The sequence below is a fragment of the Camarhynchus parvulus genome, chromosome 2 (assembly GCF_901933205.1).
Source record: "Camarhynchus parvulus chromosome 2, STF_HiC, whole genome shotgun sequence".
NCBI classification, from domain to species: domain Eukaryota; kingdom Metazoa; phylum Chordata; class Aves; order Passeriformes; family Thraupidae; genus Camarhynchus; species Camarhynchus parvulus.
The window spans coordinates 78,498,415-78,518,830 of NC_044572.1; the positions used below are offsets into that span (position 1 = coordinate 78,498,415).

The 20,416-nt window shown below is 34.9% G+C and overlaps 1 protein-coding gene across 1 annotated transcript in view; it reads left to right on the top strand.

The window, feature by feature from the left end:
* DNAH5 (dynein axonemal heavy chain 5) overlaps nt 1-20,416 on the top strand; it is a 115,872-nt gene that overhangs the window by 79,156 nt on the left and 16,300 nt on the right. The window contains 13 exon segments of the mRNA XM_030971030.1: nt 1,596-1,726; nt 2,570-2,723; nt 3,381-3,648; nt 4,219-4,450; nt 5,947-6,061; nt 6,279-6,455; nt 9,122-9,325; nt 10,711-10,890; nt 11,766-11,903; nt 12,497-12,632; nt 14,072-14,388; nt 15,633-15,788; nt 16,224-16,406. Of these exon segments, the coding sequence (XP_030826890.1) occupies nt 1,596-1,726; nt 2,570-2,723; nt 3,381-3,648; nt 4,219-4,450; nt 5,947-6,061; nt 6,279-6,455; nt 9,122-9,325; nt 10,711-10,890; nt 11,766-11,903; nt 12,497-12,632; nt 14,072-14,388; nt 15,633-15,788; nt 16,224-16,406 (2,391 nt within the window).

Below are 20,416 nucleotides of genomic sequence, written 5' to 3' on the forward strand. Positions count from 1 at the left end.
GGTAGTTAGATGGTAAATACTTGAAATATTATATTAGTATTTGCTTGGATAAAATGATAATTTTATGTTTTATGCAAAATGCTTTGCTTGGATAACAAGTGTTTCTATGATTCTAAATTCTTGAAAGCAGGAACAACTGTGTAGACCTGAGACACCTTCTAAGAGAAAGTGAGATAGGCACAGTTGAGGTAATGCCTAATCTGAGCTGGCATAATATGACTTGAATGAGTTAAAGCTGAGGGATATTTTAAATAGAGAGCAAAGTTTCCAGTTAACAGCTTGTGTGCCTCTGCCTGGAACAGATCTAACAGCCATTATTGAAATGAACAATGATATTGCAAGGATGTTGTGCAAATTAAATTTTCTTTCTCTGGTTAAATAATAAAGCTTAGAATAAGCCTTCATACTTGATTTTATCTTTCTTATGAAACATTAACCAATGGAAAATAACAAATACATTACATTCAATATGTAAAATAAATAGGTTTAAAATTAGAGAAAATTGACATGACTATCTTTAGTGGCTTAGAAAGAGGTAACTCAGAGAAAGGGCAAGTAAATAAGTGTCCTGGGTTGTTTACTGATATGATGGAATTCTGGAGTCATCAAAGAACTATTCAAGATAATAAAGAGAACAGAAGCCAATCCCGTGCATCATTGCTTGTGTGGAGGTGACCAGCTGCTAACCAGCTGGCTGGTATTATTGTGTCTTTGAGAGGAAATTGGCTCTGTGCTGCTCTGGATATTAATGTAGGTTCTTCTGGGTACAGTGAGGGTCTGTCAACTTGCAACTGATGGGCTGCTATGTTTCATGGCATTTTTTTTGGTTGTGGACAGTAAGACAAGTGCTGTGTGCAATTCACAGTTACCGCTGAAATTTTTCTTGCTCTGAATTCTAAAGGCTCTGTTTGTTTACATTGCACAGTCCTGAATTGAAGGGAAATGTGGAGCAGTAGGAAGCTACTGCCTTTTGATTTAAAATATAAAAAATTAAGTGGGAAAGAAATGTTGATCTAATTGGGAGATGTTTCACTGTGATCAAATATTCATACTTGATACTGTGCATTTTTACAGTCAAGTAAATGAGAATTGTAACAAGTTTCATTATAGAGGCAGTATTATTACTTGCTGTGGAGAATACTGAAGACTCTTTGTCCCGAATTTAACATGCCTGGGACAACCTGTCCTTCAGGTCACAATGAGATGAGTCTTACCAAAGTTATACAGAGGTCATGGCATTGGGGAAATTATTTCCTTCCCAATTTTGATAATCCCTCATGTTGTGATAGCACATCACTAAGAAATCGCAGCTGAGATTTACTTGCACTTTGTGGGAGATGTAATTCTACTGATAACTGAACATACACAGTGATGGAATCAAATGGTTGCTATACTGTTTGACAGGTCAACAGTAACCACTGCAAAGTGCAAATGTCCACAGAATATATTAATAGTAATATGGAATCCTTTAAGTAAACATTAAAATTTTAATTTGTTCTTCATTTCTAATATAACTTTAATAATATGGTAGCATAGAATTTTTGGATGTGTGACTCTTACACATTGTAGCAATGAATGACTTGTATATTACACAGATTTCCCGCGTGATTCGCACTCCTCGTGGAAATGCTCTCTTAGTTGGAGTTGGTGGCTCAGGAAAGCAGAGCTTGACAAGACTGGCATCCTTCATAGCTGGCTATGACACATTCCAGATAACGTTGACAAGGTGAGCATTACCTGAAATTTAACTAAAGAAGTACTTTGTGTTTTAAGTCTTCCTATTAAAAAAAACCAGGCTCACATTCTCTGCTTAGTGTAGTCTGATCACTGTCACACAGAGTGGAAGGACATGACAATCCTTTGAAACTTACTAGATTTGCTTGATTTTCTACAATAATTGTGAATTTTTACTATCTTTGGAGTAGGAAATTATTGTTTCCTTCACAGAAAGAGAAAGAGTATTGGCAGTATCAAGTTATCTTTGCGTGTTTACCCAGTACATTAAATGGTACTGAAAATATTTTTAGGTGGTTATCTATCCAAAAGGCCTTTATGAATTAATCTTGTAATATTTGAAATACTGTCATCTGAGAAGGATGAATCTTTATCCCTGCCCTCTAATTTGGTAGATCTTAGGTATCTATCAGTATTTTGACAGCCTTTTCCAAGTACATAATTCCCTTTTTTCGCATTGTTCAACCCAGTGTAGTTTCTTTTGAAATAAAGATTAAAAAAATATAAATCCTCCTCTGAATGCCTCAGAATTAATACCATCCCAACTGTCTGTAGGACAGGTCAATTTTGGTGCTGAAATGTCTTTTTAGCAAAGTGAAATTATTTTAAATATTTTGCAGGTGTGTTGGCTGCAGAAGAAATTGTAGTTTCTCACGTGGGGATGTCCCTTGGTGTGGGTCTCATCAGAGGATGTATCTGAAATAAGCACCTTTCTCCTTTAAGTTCCAAGACGTTGTTTCTAACTTAAATTTGCCTGGGTTTTTTTACACTTTTGATCAGAAGACTTTTTTTAAAAAGAGATTAATATTTGTTCAACTAACTTTTTTTTTTGTAGATCATACAACGCTTTAAACTTACTGGAAGATCTGAAACTCTTATACAGAACAGCAGGACTGCAAGGCAAAGGCACCTGTTTTCTTTTTACAGACAATGAGATCAAAGATGAGTCTTTCTTGGAATACTTGAACAATGTTTTGTCATCAGGAGAGGTAAGATGATCAATTTTCTGTTTTTTAAAAATCATAATTCTGAGGTAAAATAACAGAATTTATTTGAATATTTTGTTATAAGTCAGATAGTACACTTCCAAAAACTAGAACTCAAGTGCTTTTTGTCGTTAGAGTAGTATTAAAAATGAATGCAGTCTACAAGATCTACAAAATCCTAGGTCAGACTGAGTGAAGCTATCTCAAGGGACATGAGAATAGCTATAAAAAAATAAAATTTAGACTTGAGAAATATTACTGATGTTTTAAAAAGTTGTCTGTTAAATTAACTATTAGTGTTCAGTTAGTTTTTGTATGGTAAATTCATGTCCAGAATGGATGGATTTTATTGATTTACTTATTTATTATTTTAGGGTTATGTTTCAGAGTAATTGCTACTAGTTATTAGAAGTTAAAGAGACGGAATGAAAACTGTTGGAGGGTGGAGTTTAAAATTTACATCAAGTTAGATTTCAGTCTATTTAATGGAATCACTTCATTAAAACTTCTTGTTTAAAGAAAAGAGTGGGGGGGTACTAATGACTTCAGTGTCTGAGATGTGTGTTTCTTCCTGCAATGCTGTGTATTAAAAGAACATTGTGCAATATCCTCTATTTTGGATCATCTCAAAAAGCATGAAAAATCTTCCTTTTCCCAAAGGTCTCAAACTTATTTGCACGTGATGAGGTAGATGAGATCATTAGTGACCTCATTCCCTTCTTCAAAAAGGAGCATCCACGAAGACCTCCAACCAGTGAAGCTCTGTATGACTATTTCATGGCCAGAGTCCGTCAGAACCTTCACGTAGTTCTTTGCTTTTCACCAGTAGGTGAAAAATTCCGAAATAGGGCCCTGAAGTTCCCAGCTCTCATTTCGGGATGCACTATAGATTGGTTCAGCCGATGGCCTAAGGATGCGCTGGTGGCAGGTACGTGTAGGTTTTATCTTTGCAGACACATAATTTTCTGATCAGTGGTTCATGTAGCTGTTTTAATTGTGTTGAATTTTACCAGAAGAAACTTAATTGATTCTAAAATTTGATGTAGGTATTTTCTTCTTTAATGCCTGTTTTATTAAGCTGTCAAAATATTTCTAACAGAAGAATGGTTGTGAACAGAGCTTAAAGAAAAATTCCCCGTGAAGATGTCTTAAAAGTATTTGTAAAGAAGGCAAAGATGCTGCTAAAGAAAGAGATTATTTGTAAATGTGTCTGTGATAGGGCATACAGAGGAAGGCTGTGATTACCCAGTCCCTGGTAGGTAGCAGCTAGGTTCAGAGTGAAAAAGCAGTTGCACACTTTGGAGATGAAGAATGACAGATCCTTAGCTATACTTTTTACTGACAGGTGTGGAATCTGATGATGAAGAGTAAAGAAGACTGGGTTTTGAGAAGCTGGGTGAAAGCCAAGATACTGCATGCTGATTTGTTTTATAGTGACTTATTTATTAGATGTTTTTATAAGTATTTACTTACATTTAGGCTTTCTTTCTTTCCTAAGTGTCTGAACACTTCCTGTCCTCATTTGATATGGACTGCACTGCTGATACAAAGAGGGAAATTGTGCAGTGTATGGGCTCATTCCAGGATGGAGTGGCAGAAAAGTGTTCTGATTACTTTCAACGATACAGACGTTCTACACATGTGACTCCCAAATCCTACCTGACCTTTATTCAGGGATATAAAACCACATACAAAGAAAAGCATGCTGAAGTGCAAATATTATCAAACAGGTAAACTCAGGTTACTTCTGTTTTTCTGTGGTTTTCTTCCCCAGGTAGGTATATTCTGATATCCTTCATTTCGGTACGTGGCCTGTCTCCTCACACAGCAAAAAAGGTATTTTTAATTCCTAAAATTATGTGAAAGTGTAACCTATTCAAATATTATAGTTGCTCTTGTCATATAAGATAAAGACTATATATTTGGGGGGCAGGAAGAGTAGTGGTGCATGAAAAATAGAAGTAGATGGAATATGAGGTGAATATAAATTATACCGATGTGTTTTCAAAGAGTAAAAGAAGACATCTACATGTAATTTCATAATATACTGATAAAAGCATTTAATTTGCCAGTTGGCAACTTTTGTTTCCTTGCTGAACACTTGTCACCTCCTGTTATGAACATGTGAGGAACATCCTAAGTAGTTTTGTAAGCGCAGAGCCTCACTTGTACTCCTGAGCTTTTTACTTGTACATTATTAAGGTGGTTTTGATATCCTTATTCCTATTTTCAGATGCTTTAATAAACTAATATCTATTTGCAGATATATCTTCATGTCAGGAGCACCCAACTATAACGAAAAATTAGCAATTAGTGTATCAGTTGGTATCACCCTTTAGAAAAACTGCCTTCTCAGTTTTGAAAGATTGTTAATAAGAGCTGGAAACCTTAAAGAAAGGCTTAGACTTGTTTATTTGGCTTTGAAACATTCTTTGTCTTCAAAGTCAAATTCAGTTTGAAACCTATTATGTTATGGGTGAAGGCTTGTAAAACAGAAGGGTGTTGCCCTGTTTTCTGCCTTCAGATTTACCAAGTTAGTTCATGAAGTCTAATTTCTTCCACTTAAACTTAGTTGCACTGTCTGAATTTTTCAGGGATTACGCGTTGTCTGTTCTTTTGCATTTGTTCAGCTGTCCAAGTACTGCAATAGCCTAGTCTCTGTAGAGGCCTTTTAAACTTGTCTGAAAAGTCCCAAGTAAAGAATTTATGATAGAAAAAAACCACTGTTGAAGGGGCATTTTAATGCTGAATCAGAAAACTCTTCTCTACATACTATTTTTCTTTTACTCTCTTCTGTTTGGTCTTGGTTTGTTTTCAGTTTCTACTTCAAATAAGAAATACTGATTGGTTATGATTTTCAGAATTTTGGGGATCAGAAAATGCTTTTTGCTGTACAGAACTTAGTTCATTGATTATTGGCTCAAGATGGACAGTGGCATTTATAGAAACAACATGTACGATTTTTATGCAATGATAAAGGCATACTGTTTGATCAGAAGTGGGTAAAATTTCAAGCCAAAAACTTTATTAATGTACTTTGTTGTCCACTTTATTGATTCTGAAGATATCAGAAAGGTAAAAGTTCTTGTCTGAGTTTTTTTTTTTTTGGTGTAAAGCATCTTTTGCAATTGTTCATTCTGATTGATGTGATTCATTCTATAGATGGAAAGTAGGGTATGAATTACATAGTGAATGAGATGCTTTTTATTTTGCTTTTTCACTTCAGAATAAATACTGGTCTGGAAAAATTGAAAGAGGCCTCTGAGTCAGTGGCTGCTCTAAGCAGAGAACTGGAGGTAAAAGAAAAGGAACTTCAAATTGCCAATGAAAAAGCTGACATGGTATGTAGAGCCTTGAAAGTGTATTGCTGTTTGATTTTTTTTCTCCTTTTATTGCTTCTATTTTGAAAAGATTGATCAATTCAAATGAAGTTAAGTGTTGGAGAGAGAGGATCTTGGAGAAAATTTATGCTATTTGAGTTTTCTGGAATTGGACAGATATGATTTTACAAAAAACCGCTCTTTTAACTTCTGGCGTATGGGTTTTCTCACATTCTAGGTATTGAAAGAAGTTACTGTAAAAGCACAGGCTGCTGAGAATGTGAAGGGTGATGTTCAGAAAGTGAAAGACAAAGCCCAAGCTATTGTAGACAGTATCACAGTTGACAAAGCCATTGCTGAAGAGAAGTTGGAGGCTGCCAAGCCTGCTCTGGAAGAGGCAGAGGCAGCCTTACAGGTTGGTACTTGGACCATGTATAACATTACCACTAAGAACGTGGATGTCTTTGAAAGACAAAATTGCAGGTGCATTGCCTAACTCTTCACTTGACAGAAAATAAATGCATGTATTTTGAGGCTTTTTGGGTTCCCTTTTGTTTTTCTTTTTTCACATGAGTACCAACCCCGAAATAGTCAGTTTTCAAAAAAGGGCAAGTTTTAACTTTCTTTGAAACTGTAATTTGAATGTATTTATCTTTGTCTGCTCAGCTGACTTAATAGGAGGAAGTGCTTCAAGACGTTTTGCTGTGAGCAGTACTAGTGGAATCTGAAATATACCTGTTAGATGCTAGCAGGGAGCTCACATCTCAAGAAACAGAAAAGTATGAAGAAAATACCTGAAGGATAGACAAACCTCAAAGGGTTTTTGTAGATTTGCTGGAAATTACACCTTTCCATTTGAGACGCTGCCAGCAGTTGTGATGGTTAAAGACTTATTTGAGGGAATGGCATGATTAGCTTTGAAATCTAGTGTAGAAGAATATTTATGGATCTTCTGAATGTAAGACTTCACTTTGAATGAGAGATGTTTAACAGCCTCTGACTGCCATGATGCTTAAAGGACAGAGTGCAAAAGTCTAAATGAAGGTTGACCTGACAGCTGGGAAGAGTGAAATATGGGAGAAGATTTGCATTATAAGACCTTGATAAATAGCCACAGGAAAAAGGTTAAGGAGCTAACAACAACAAAACAGCAAACCTGGTAGTGGGCAAGCATTCTGACAGGTGAAAAAAAAAGCAATGTTCATTAGTCAGCATCTACAGTATAAAGAGGGCACCAGTATCATGTGGACCTGTACTTAATAAAGGTTACTTTCTGCTTTTGACTTAAATGGCTGAACCAAAACAATACTGCTCTTCTTGAAATGCAGGGTGCTAATAAATGAAAACCTGATTTCAAGAAAAAGCAACACTGGTATTATTGTAAAACTTCTCAATGGGAAAAAGTATTCGGGCTTAATCTTGAATTTCTTGAATTTTCTCTAATAAATTGCTTTGCCTATGTCTAAAGGGGAAAGGCAAACTATCGTAAAAAGAGACCTAGAAGAATGTGTCTATGTATTCTTGGCATGCATTCATTCATTCATTCATTCACTCCCTTAAGCAAGAATCTTCTCTGTATGGGTCTGCATCTTTCAAAAAATGAATCTCATAATCATTATAGATTTGCAAATTCGAGCTAGGGATTCCTATAGTAGAATTCTGCTTGCAGAGTAGATAAATGCCTATTAAAATATTTGATAACTAGAAAGGTCATTACCAGATGAAAAAAAAGTGATTAGCTATTTTACTCAATTTTTAATATAATTTAAGAATGATAAATGCTACATTAAGAGAAAGGTAGGTACACAACGTGTTATAAGCATTTCTAAACATATAGTGAGATTAGTTTGAGTAAGAATTGTCAGAGTTCAGTAAAACTTTATTGCACTTTGCCCTGTAATAAAAATAGCGCATTAAATGCATAATTATAAACAAGTAAATAAATAAATAAAATTTAAATGTAAAAATTTTGCCAAAATTTGTATGTTAGCAAAAAAAAGGCTGAGCTGAATTTCCTAAGAGTCACAAAGAAACACTGATTAAACTTTTCACTCAGATATCTGGAAAATCTCTGGTGAATTATTTGGTGCACACTGAACTCAGCAAGCAGGAACATATTAAAGGGAAAGAAAGGGCTGGCAGAGGGAAGGCGACCTGGGTAGTCTGCAGTGCTTTGAAGTCCCTTTATTGAAGTACAGACACAAGTAATTAAAATCTGCCTTCATGAATTCCCAGTGAGGTGTGTGCTAGGCCAGAAGCAAGATGTCACGGCACTCACAGTAATCTGTTGCTTACTGTTTGGGCTGTTGTGTACTTGGACTGATTAAACTGCCTGTAAATAAGCAAAGCTTCTGCTCAGAGTTGTGTGTGTTGTAGGAGCAGGTCTGCCCATCAGCTGTTCCCATTGTTTAGTGGTTTTGTTTCTTTGTATGGGGTGCAGTAAATGCTTCTGCTCAAATCAATTCTTCTCTAAGGAGACATCTTCAGCAGATTTTTCTGAGAAGTCTTTTCCGATTCATGGCGTAGAGCTATGAGTTACAGTGTTAGACTTACACCCTAGGCTTATTTAGCCTTACTTATTAAAGCCTATGTTTTCATACCTTATTATAATATATTTTTCTTGCAGGCCTGCTTCTACACCAGGAGTATTCCTGGTAAGAAGTATTAGAAGGTACAAACATATGCATATACCAGTTTCCTTAATTTACCTTCATTTGCTGGCTGTCTACAGAAAGTATGTCCTTTCTAGATAAAGTTTCTAGTCAATATGTTCACATTTAAAAAACAAAATTTCAAGATATTTCTGGTTTGCTCTTTTTTGTTGTCAAAACAGTTCATGGTGGTTTTGAGTTTTAAGGTGCTGCTGTGGAGGTGCTGTGCTGAGGTTTCCTAGGACTTGATAGGAGATGGTAGTGAAAATCTGATTGGGGGCGGTCCTTCTGTCTTCATGCTTTTTATAGATAAAATAACGTATATAGTTTTTTTCCTCGCATTGATTAATACTGTTGGTGAGCTTATGCTCCGTGTTTGATTAACTAAACAGTAGCAGTAATTGCTTTGCCCTTTGTTTTCAATTCCTAGACAATAAAACCTGCAGACATTGCCACAGTGCGCACCCTGGGCCGGCCGCCTCACCTCATCATGCGCATCATGGACTGCGTGCTGCTGCTCTTCCAGCGCAAAGTCAACCACGTCAAAATTGATCAGGAAAAATGCTGTACTGTCCCGTCGTGGCAAGAATCACTGAAGCTGATGACAACAGGAAACTTCTTACAGAGTCTACAGGTGCTTGTGCAGCCTTTTGCTTTTTTTATTTATTTTATTTTTATAATGTAAGAAAATGAGGGACAATGTTTTCTCTGGTGTTCATAGGAGAACAAATGTGCAAGGGAAATCACACAATAGATCTGAAATGTTAAGGGCTTAAAAATAAATATGTCAGAATGAAATAAACTTTAATCCTACTTGCAAATTCATGTTCTAAATCAACTATAATTTTTCCTAAGTAAGGCAATGAAATTGTTTTAGGTGACAAATGACTCAAAGCTTGAAGCTTTGAGTTTGGATAGCCATTTGGTTTGGATAGCCATTACTTATCTGTTTCATTAAACTTGATAACAAACATCTTTTTTTCTGGTATTTAACTTTCGACTAATTTTCAACATTTCAGCTTGTGCTCTGGTTTGGAAAAGCATAGATGGTTATTAGGATGAACACAACCAGGACTTTTTAAAATGGGGGATTTTTTTGGTTCACAGGATTTGTCTAGGGCAATGGAAAGACTAACTAACTGGTAAATAAATTCCTTTTCATAACTTAAACTAATAATATTATGATTAGTCTAGTTGGAATGAATGGTATATATTCCTGCTCCACTGAGTGTTATCATTCCTGATTTCTGCATTTTGAGTTTACTTAATTTGTCACTGGTCTAGTAGGAGGCTTGACCTGCTTTGTTTGGTTGGTAGTGGCATGGATGCTGTTTATGTAGTATTCACATTGCATCTACTAGTAAAGGTTTTTAATTTTCTATAGGACTCCAACATTTAATTTTGCTTGTGCTTAATTAAACCCATTTGTGCTTCAGGGAACAGCTGTTTTTCAAGTTTGTCTGGGATTGGCTTTCATTATACATTGTAAATAAATTTGAGGGAGAAAATGGAGAGCTTTTCAGGAGGAAAAAGGAAAGAGTAAAAATAAATTCTTTAAAAATGGAATACATTCCAGTAATTAGACAAGGTAATTTAAGGGTACGATAGATGGCTTGACCTTTGAAAGGACTGTCTTGCAGAATGTGTTTTTGAACTAGAGTTTAGCTCTTCATTTTCTTTTTGAAGATTGTTTAAACTTATTCTGTATTAAGCAAAATGAAATTTTTAGCAGGACCAGTGATATTTTGAAACAATGATTAGCTGTGTAAAAGGAATAGTGAGTGTGAGATAGCAAAGATCATAAATGAAAGCAAACATTTTTTCCATTTTGTAAGTATATATGACAGTGGAATGACTTTGTAAAGGTCTCAAAGATACATGTGACAAATAATTTCTTATAAGTTGTTTATAAGTAACACTTGTGATCTTTCTAGTGTTCTATGTGTTCTGAAATACATGTAAATATCATTTACACTTACTGCATATATTTTATATCTTGCACTTTGAAAATTTTTTCAGCAATTTCAGAAAGACACAATTAATGAAGAAGTGGTAGAACTTTTGAGCCCTTATTTTGAAATGGTGGACTACAACATTGAGACAGCTAAGAGAGTATGTGGGAATGTTGCTGGCCTGTGCTCATGGACGAAAGCTATGGCAGTATTTTTTTCCATCAACAAAGAAGTATTACCTTTGAAGGTTTGTCTGTTTGTCAGCCAAAGACATCCTCTGCTCCTTCTCATCCTCACCTGTTTACACTTGAGGACTTCATTTGTGGGAAAGTTCATCTGCCTTGTTTTAACTGGTGGTTCCCTCTTTCAAAATTTATTACCTTGAACACTGTACTTCTACAATTAAATATATTTCAAATGTACTTCCACTCGTACATTTGAGTTGTCAAAATTATGAAGGAGATGGTGTGATTTTTATGCCTCTGGACCCCTACTGGATGGGATTAAAGCATCTGTTATCTAGTTAAATACACTACTGCAATTGCTCTACATTAATTTAGAATTAAGTAGAAAAAAGCCTTGAGATTTGGTTTCCTTTACTGTTCCAGATGTCCGTTCATAAGAAGATTGTACAGATACTCTTCATCAGTGTTAGGCAGAGAGAAAAAAAACAGGCCTAAGTAGTTAGAATGAAAGTCAGGAAGAACATGGTAACAGAGAATAGCTAGTATTATAATGGGAATGACTGAGAAGGTAGCAAGATTTGTATTTCTGCCCAGCATATTGGTTGGACAAATCAAGTAGACTTCTAGAGGCATCATTCTGTTCTGCAAGCCATGTCAGACTAACTGTTGTGTCATGTGAAGAATGACTGGCATTTCCAGAAGTATTTTTAATTATTTTTTTCTAATTGACATTAAGCCAGCTGTTCAAGTGCAGCTATCTGAAATAAGAATTTAGTTTGTTGTAAAATTCAAATAAAAGGTTTTGCTGAGTTATGAAATCTCTACTGAAGAATTTGATTTGGAAATGTAGTACAAGAAAACTTTCTGAAATATATTATAGCAAATGCTTTAAAATTCCTTGTGTATGAATATGCTTCTATGTTTTTATTCTCTGTAGGCTAATTTAGCAATACAGGAGAAACGCCTAACCAGTGCTATGCTGGATCTGCAGAAAGCTCAAGAAGAACTGGGAGCCAAGCAAGAAGAATTGGATATTGTGCAGGCAGAGTATGAAAATGCAATGAGAGAAAAGCAGGTGAACTGCTGCTCTTCACAGAAAAGAAGCTTCTACTCTTGCTTTAAGGAACACTTAATGAAAGTGTTTTTTCAATTTCACTATTATTCCTCATTGATGGACAGCACATAAGAAATAGATAGTATTTGAATACTGCCTCTTTGCTTTCTACCTCTCTCCTTTGCCTCTGATCCTCTCCCCTCTTCCCTCCCACCCCCTCAAAAACTATTTTATTTGTATTTTTATTCAGTGCCTCCTACTGTAACTTCAAGTTCTGCGTATGCTATATATGTATAATGTATTTGAAATTCTGAGTAGAATTCCCCAGAATGAATAAGTATCAAGAATTTTACATGCTATTCAACAACTGCACCAAAATAAAAGTTAAGAACAGAAATATTAAAATATTGTATTGTGTTTCCAGGAGATGTTGATGGTTTGTCCTGATATATTTTTTCCATCTCACTTTCCCTTCTCTGCATGGTGATAGTGATGTTTAAGAATACATTTCTAACCTTTTGTTTATCTACTGGTTTAATGAGGTGTAGAGATTTTTTCTGGCCTATCAGATATATGACTGTAAGCAATTTCTCTTGGTGCATGGTTTTCTCTAGACTTTGCTGGAAGATGCTGAGCGTTGCCGACATAAAATGCAAACTGCCTCAAGTCTTATAAGTGGTTTAGCAGGTGAAAAAGAGAGGTGGACAGAACAGAGTAAAGAATTTGCCATGCAAACAAAGAGGTTGGTTGGTAAGTTTTTATCCAAACTTTTGAATTTGGAAGCAAGTTGTTTGAATTATGAGTAGTGAAACTGAAAACATTTGAAATGTCAAATTTTTCCTTTGTGTCTTAGATCCCTGTCTCAAAAACAAGGGTAATTGTTTTAATTTCCTTGCTAAAGCTCTGTTAGATGAAAAATAAATGTAAGGCTAAAGTTCATATTTAAAAAGAAAAGATAATGGACGCTGTGGATGTAGTGACACTAAAATTTTAATTTGACTGATATTTGTAAGTAACAGTCCAAAGAGAGTAATGTGTTAGCAAGTGCCTATAAAATGTGTATGAGAATATATATTGAGGTGAGGAAGACTGATACTCAGACACTGACATTTATATGTAGAAATCAATATTTTTAACTGCAGTTACTAATGTTCATATGAATTTGCTTCTTAGAAGATCATTATTATTTTTTAAATTTACACTTGTAAACTAAAGTACTTTGTAATAAATAATTGGTTCATTAGTTAGATCAATAAATGAAATTTATCTCGTCATTTACTATAGGCTAAACTTTCTTCTCTGCTTTTTACCTTGAAAGGCTGCAGAAAGCAGCCTTATTGTATTATAGTTGTATTATAGTAACTAAGTTGTGTTTTATTTGCTGCTATAGTATATACGTGTGTATTAATTTATTAAAAATCTGGCATACCTTCCCCACGGATTCATCTTATTTCTTTTATAGATAACTTGAAAATGCCCAAAAAATACTAGGGCTCAGTATAAAAGTATGATATCTTCTCCAGTTTAAATTTTGCATTCTTATTTTCAGAGGTACAAAACCCCCTCAAACTATGGTGTCACGAACTTTAGGGGGAAAATTTTGAAACTGAACAGAAGATTAAATGTTGTCACACTTAATACCTCCATAATGGTGTCTCTGGCACTTTTTATTACTGGTACTCATCACTGTAATTGATTTACAGTAATTTAATTGAATTAGTACTTATAAGGATTTCCACTCCACCCCCCCACAACTCCCCCAACACGCACCCCGCCCCCCAGTTGTTTAAGCCTGTTCTTAGGAACGCACAAGGAAATGATGAAACTTAAAGTTTATGATTAATTTCTCTCTGCCATGTCCTGCTTGTGCAGGATCTGGTGTTTGGAATAGCATTACATGTGTGTTGAGTTGACTTTAACAAGCTGCCAGATGCTGATCTCTTGATTCCTACAATTGCATAGTAAGAACATGTAAATGTAGTCTCTACTGAAATGCACCATTGTCGTGCCATGCAATGAGCCTTGAAAAAAAGATTGATTTGCCTTCTTTATGGGTCAAAGTGTGTTCTTCAGTTACCAGCCAAAACATGTAGCAACTAGTGAAGGAAACAGCTTGTTCATTAATAGAATAGGCAAAGTTATAAAGCTTTGGTTTGTTTTGATTTTTTCCCCTCCTTTTTCTCTTTCAGGTGATGTACTCTTGGCTACAGCTTTTCTGTCCTATTCTGGTCCTTTTAACCAAGAGTTCCGCAGTCTGCTGTTAAATGACTGGCAAATGGAAATGAAAAGGCGAAAAATTCCTTTCCGTAACAACTTGAACCTCATAGAAATGTTGACTGATGCTCCAACTATCAGTGAATGGAACCTGCAAGGATTGCCAAATGATGACTTATCCATACAGAATGGAATCATTGTCACTAAAGCATCTCGTTATCCTTTATTAATTGATCCACAAACACAGGGTAAAATTTGGATTAAAAATAAGGAAGGAAGAAATGACCTTCAGGTAATAGAAATGCTTGTGCTTTCATGATCCCTAAAAACTCTTAGCATACAACCATTACAATTCATTGATTTGCCTAATGCTTAGGAAATGAACATTTATACAAAAGATCTGGTTTGAATATAAAGAATATCTCAGATATATTTTAGTGGATTTAAGATTTGACTAGAGGTGGGAGTGTATCCTTTAGTGCCAGTGACTCCATTTGTTTAATGAATTTATTTTAATGGAACATAAACTTTGGAAAATAGGCTGGATGGGCAATGCCTGGTAATAAATATGTTTTCAGAGTAATGTAAGTGTTAGGAAAAAAACACCAACTAGTTGATTAGTACAATTTCATGTAAGTGCTTATAAATGAAAAGTCACAGCAAGATATTTTTTCATATTTTAATCAGAAATTATTGTTAATTTTTGTTGTCTTGTTATGGATGTCAGCTGCTAAGTGCTCCGCAAATAGACAGGGAAGATGTAGTGCTACAATGTACAGTCTGAGGCAAGACGCACAAATTCAATTCAAACAAGAAAATATGAGGAATTCCTGCAATTATGATTACACCAATAAACCAGCTTTAAAAAAAATTCCTGAAATCCATAAAAGTAGTTTGAGGTGTGATAATAGAGTGGCTCTTGAAAATAACTACCACTTTCATGCTGATTGTTATCTAGGTGTGGAAAACTTTAATGGCTGCTTAGTTATGATAAAAATGGTTATTAGTTTGTTTACAACTCTATTAAAGTCTAAGCTGAATGTGCTCTTTGAACATGTTGAAAATCCCAGTTATATTTGGGACTATTTAAAGCAAAGGTTTATTAAGGTCCTGTTCCATATAAACGTCTAATTTTCAAGGGTGGAAAAAACCACAGAAAAATACTTTTCTTGGAATTGACCCTGCTGCAGTTTGACTTGGAGATGTTATCCAAGATAAAATTGAAGGTGCTAAAAGGTTCCTGTGAATTTTTCCTGTGAAATTCTTGAGTAGTTGCACTCATAGGATATCAAAATTGGAAGTGCTGCTTTTCTTCTACCTTTGCAGCTAAAAAATAGAACTTTGCATTCCATGAGATCTGGCAATAGGGTATGCTGATTTTACCTTTCCTTGAGGTCACAATCTTTGCATTAATACTAGTCTACTCCCAGTTTCATTGCTTTTGGCAGTACTTTAAAGAAAATGAAATAATTTATAAATATCAAACTAAGAAAAAGATTGGTAAAAGGGCATAAGGTATTGCATTTCTGTTTTCAGATCACTTCTTTGAATCACAAGTATTTTAGAAACCATTTAGAAGACAGCCTTTCTTTGGGAAGACCTCTTTTAGTAGAAGATGTTGGAGAAGAGCTGGACCCAGCACTTGACAATATTTTGGAAAGAAACATCATTAAAACAGGTTCAGCCAACAAGGTAAAAATAAAACAAGTGAGCAAACATATGGAAATTCTACTTTCTTCCCTTCCCCTCCCCACAACCTCTTCTTAGCAAAATAACTCCTAATAAATATAGGATTGTAAAAAATTAAACTTATTAAACTTGATTAATTCTAATGAAAGAAAAAATAAGGTAGGGTTTAAGCTGACAAATGGTTTATATGTTTAAGGCATAGAGTTCCTTATTCCTTTGCTTATGACAATGTTTAGAAGTTGAAATCATTTTTGAATGGGCCATTTAAGGTGGTCCTTGACTAGTCTCAACAAATTGTTTACATCAGATGTATGACTTAAAACTGGATTTTTATGCCTTTAAGCAGAAAAACGTAACCTTTTTTCCTATATGCAGTATCTGAAAAAGTGTGTATTGACTCTTAATATTTCAAGACTTGTTTTTAAAATTTTTCTTGAGGTCAAAGTTGGTGATAAGGAAGTGAATGTTATGAGTGGCTTCAGACTTTACATTACTACAAAACTGCCAAATCCATGTTACTCTCCTGAAATTAGTGCTCAAACCTCCATCATTGACTTTACCGTAACCATGAAAGGTCTTGAAAATCAACTCTTAGGCAGAGTCATTCTCACAGAGAAGCAGGTAAAAGAATTTATTGTATCTTTTTTCCTGTCTGTAGTTCTTATATTACCTGTAGAATGTTTTACTTTAATTTATTACTCTCTATTCCCATATTGCAAGGTAACTTTCTGGGTCTCTCCACTGTGATTATTCTTGATATAACCTATTTGTAATGGTTTAAAAAGTGGCACAGAAGCAATTGACTCATTCATGTGGAAGTTTCTCTGTCTCTTTATTGTTGCAACTGTACTGTATTAACCTTATTTTTCTTGCCTCAATGAGTTATAACCTCATGAGAATGGCCTGTGAAAAGCAAAAGGACCTGAAATCAAAACTGATGTTCTGTCTACAAACCCTGGAGGTCATGGCAACATAACCTAATGCAAAGAATTCAGGCTTAGTTACTTCCTTGCTCCAAGGGAAAATGGGCCATCTACTGACATACATTTTGACATAGCAGATATATTAGTTGAGGAAGTCCAGGTTCAAGATGCCAGTCCCAATCAACCTGCAGTTCTGGAGGGAGGCTGATTGGTACCATTTTAACTATGGAACAGCTAAGCCCTGTAGCTGTAAGGTCAGGCAATGTTCATGTCATAAGAAACACTATGCAGCTATGACTGTGTATTTACTGCTGTATTTACTGAGATTTTGGCAATAGTTCCAGTTTACCTTCACTAGAGAGGAATGACAGAAATATCTTTGTTTCCTTATTGTGGCATCTGTTGAGGTTCTCCTGTCCTTCCAACACCTCTCTCTGCCTCGCCAGTGTAGGATTTTTCTTGTTAATAGACTCATTGTCTTGTTCGCATTGAGTAGTTGCATTTCATTCCCAAACAGTGCATGGATCTCATGAGAGAAATCACACTCAATCTGTTAAGTTCTGTTTTTTGTCAGACAGCTTCATTGCACCATCAGCTTCTCTTCAACCACTGACAGCTTGTCAACCCACTCTGTAATGAAATTATCACTGTCTATCTAAAACATGCTGTGATGTGTATATTCACAAAGCCTTATGCCAAACTTCACTTCTTTGGCCTTGAAATACAGTGCATTCCTCCAGGAGAGTCAGTTTATCAAATTCCTCCAGTCATTGCTGTTGCTGTATGCTTGCTTGGAAGACACAGAAAGGGAGGAGCTTGACTTTTCTTAGAGGAGTCAAGAAGTAGATGGAGAAGTAGCACTCAGGTTAGAACATGAAGAATTCTGATTAGATATTAGGGAAAAAATAATTACACTGAAAATGTCAAACCCTGGAGTAGATTAATCAAGGATTTTGTGGAATTTCTGTTCTTGGAAGGGTTCAAGCTTCACCTGACATTGCCCTGAGCAACCAAGCTGTTTAGGTCCGAGCAGGGGTTGAACTAGTTAATTTCTGTAGGTGCCTTCCAAACTAAAATTATTCCACTATTCAATGACCTCTTTGTCACTAAGTGGGAATGTCTAATAAATGGACATAGAGTGCTTTCTCTACCAGCTTCTCAGGGTGTTATACTCACTACTGTTTTGTTTGAAACCAGCTGGGTATATTTCCTCTAGATAAATGACAAATGGACCACTTGACAGGCAGGGGAACTTGTACAGAATATACTTACCATATTGCAGTTTTCTTGGCCTCTCTTTATACACCTTGTGGTTCAAGGTTTCCTGAGGAGTTAATTTGAATACATCACACCATCCAAGCACTTTCCTATGATGTCTAATGATGCATCTTTGGGAATTTGGGGGTTTCTCACATAAGTGTCTGGATTCTTACTACCTTTTGTAGCCTTTGGTAGGAGAGTGGTGGAATTATTTTACTGTGAGACAGTTTGCCAAATGATTTGAGCAGTCTGACTGCTTGGTGATATCCACTGCTACACTGAAATCGGAGTTCTTTAAGATTTTTATGTATATTTCTATCCTTCTTCCCATTCTACCATCTCTTATATGGTTCTGATCTTAGAATGAATGAGGTTTAGACCTCCAGCAAGAAAAAGGAGTTTTTACAGCATGGTATTTAAGGTTTCTGCAAAGTCTGACTCTCTGTTGCCTGCTATGCCCATTAAAAGAATCTTTGTCACATATATCTCACAGAATTACCTGTTTACTGATAGGAACACTGGTACTCATTTCATATTTTCCATTAGAATGTTAAACCAATTGTAAGATGCAAGTGAAGCATAAGGTCAAGGGCAGCTGGTATATCTGTATAAATTTGATTCTACTATATTTCTTGGAATAATAGGATTGGAGAGAATTGATATATGTCTGAAGGTAGTATAACTTATGATATTTTAGTGATATCGTTATTTGATAGATTGGCTGTTATGTAACTTGACAAAAAAACTTGTTTATTTAGTATCATAGGTAAGTCAGATTAGTAGTGGAATTATAATATGCAATAACTCTTTATGGCTTTTTGAATTTTTGCATTCATATATCAAGACTTTTCCTGGAAAAAAGCTCAACTTTTGTAAGGAATAGTTGATGCAAATTCCTTTACTTGTGAATCATTTTGTGACAGGATGATATAAGCTATGTAGCAGCTTTCATATTTTATTAATATTAATAAGAAATAGCATTCTTTGGTACAGTTGGTAAAATGTCATCTGCTTGTGAAAGGAACTCTGTAAAACTGGATTTGAAATAGCCTCTGGTGCAAGTTCCTTGAATTTATGTGTGTGGTAACTTGGCTTATTTTTTCTGCATCCTTAGTGCTATGACTGGAAATTTTTGAAGATATGAAGAAAGCTTTCAACTGTTTACACTTCCTGATCTGCAAAAAGCATTTTAAGAGCTTAATAGACAATTTTTTTTTTCATTAAGGCTTTCATCTAGGGCTACTTAATTTTAGCATGGTTGCTCTGTTTCGAGCTTATTTCTCAGGCTCTTCTTGTGAGGAGAATTGCTTTCTGTTTTTATGAAGCATTGAAGTCTAAAGTATGTTTAAATTTTTGAACTGAGCTCAGCAAAACATGAAATTTAATTTGGTGCAGTGTGTTAATTATTATATTTAATTGGATGGTAACTTTCTTTCAATGCTATTTTTTTAAAAAAAAGTTCCTGCTTCATCAAACTTGCATGAAAAAAATGCTTCATGAAACTGTTACCTGTTTTTCTTCAGTTCCATGAAGCAGCAGTTGATTCAAATGCAGTTAACTCTAGTTTTCTTGTCTATTTTCATAAGTTTTTGTTGAATTTTTTAATAAGTTATATTGTATTTACATTATTCTAAAATGATTCTAAATATTTTCTTCATTATGATGATTATGATGTTTCAATATACCAAGAAAAAACTCTAAATCTGATAATAATAAGATGGTTAATTTCCTTTTTAAGGTAAAAGGGCATTCTTTAAAACAAATAATTGCTTGAATTAGGAATGTAGGAGGAGAATGCAGGTTGAGAAGACCAGAAGTTTAGAATGTGGAAAAAAAAAATTTCAAAAGTTGTAAATGTTTTTCAAAGCTGTATAAATGAAGGCTACTCAAATGGGGGAGTAAAACCTTTCCTTTAGCCTTGATAAGGGTTCAGGTCCATTATGTCTCTTGTGCTATATGAGAGATCATGTATTTCTTAGTACTGTCCCTATTTCTTTGGAATATTATCAGCCAGTCAGCAACATGGAAATGGACTTGGCAATGGGCATAGCAGGCAACAGTGAACACGGAACTTCCAAGTTTGGAGAGATATTGTTAAAATTATTAAGATATTTGTAAGCTTTGTGAAGTATTTATCTAGACAATATATTTATCTAGACAAATATCAACTGGCTCACTTACTGTTCATTTGTAAGATTCATATTACCCTTATCTTACAAAAAAGCTCTTAACCCATTCTCTCTTTTTTCTTTCTTTTTACTTCACTGTACTGAAACATTTAGTTATACTTCAGTAAAAGATTTTTATCTCTGAGGGACTAATTTATATTAAGTTTTTAAAGGTTAATTTTAAGAATGAACTGAAAGGACTGTTATAGCTGAAAAATATTTTTCTATAGATTTAAAATAGCTGTTTTTTTAATGTAAAACTCTTGATTAACGGTCATCC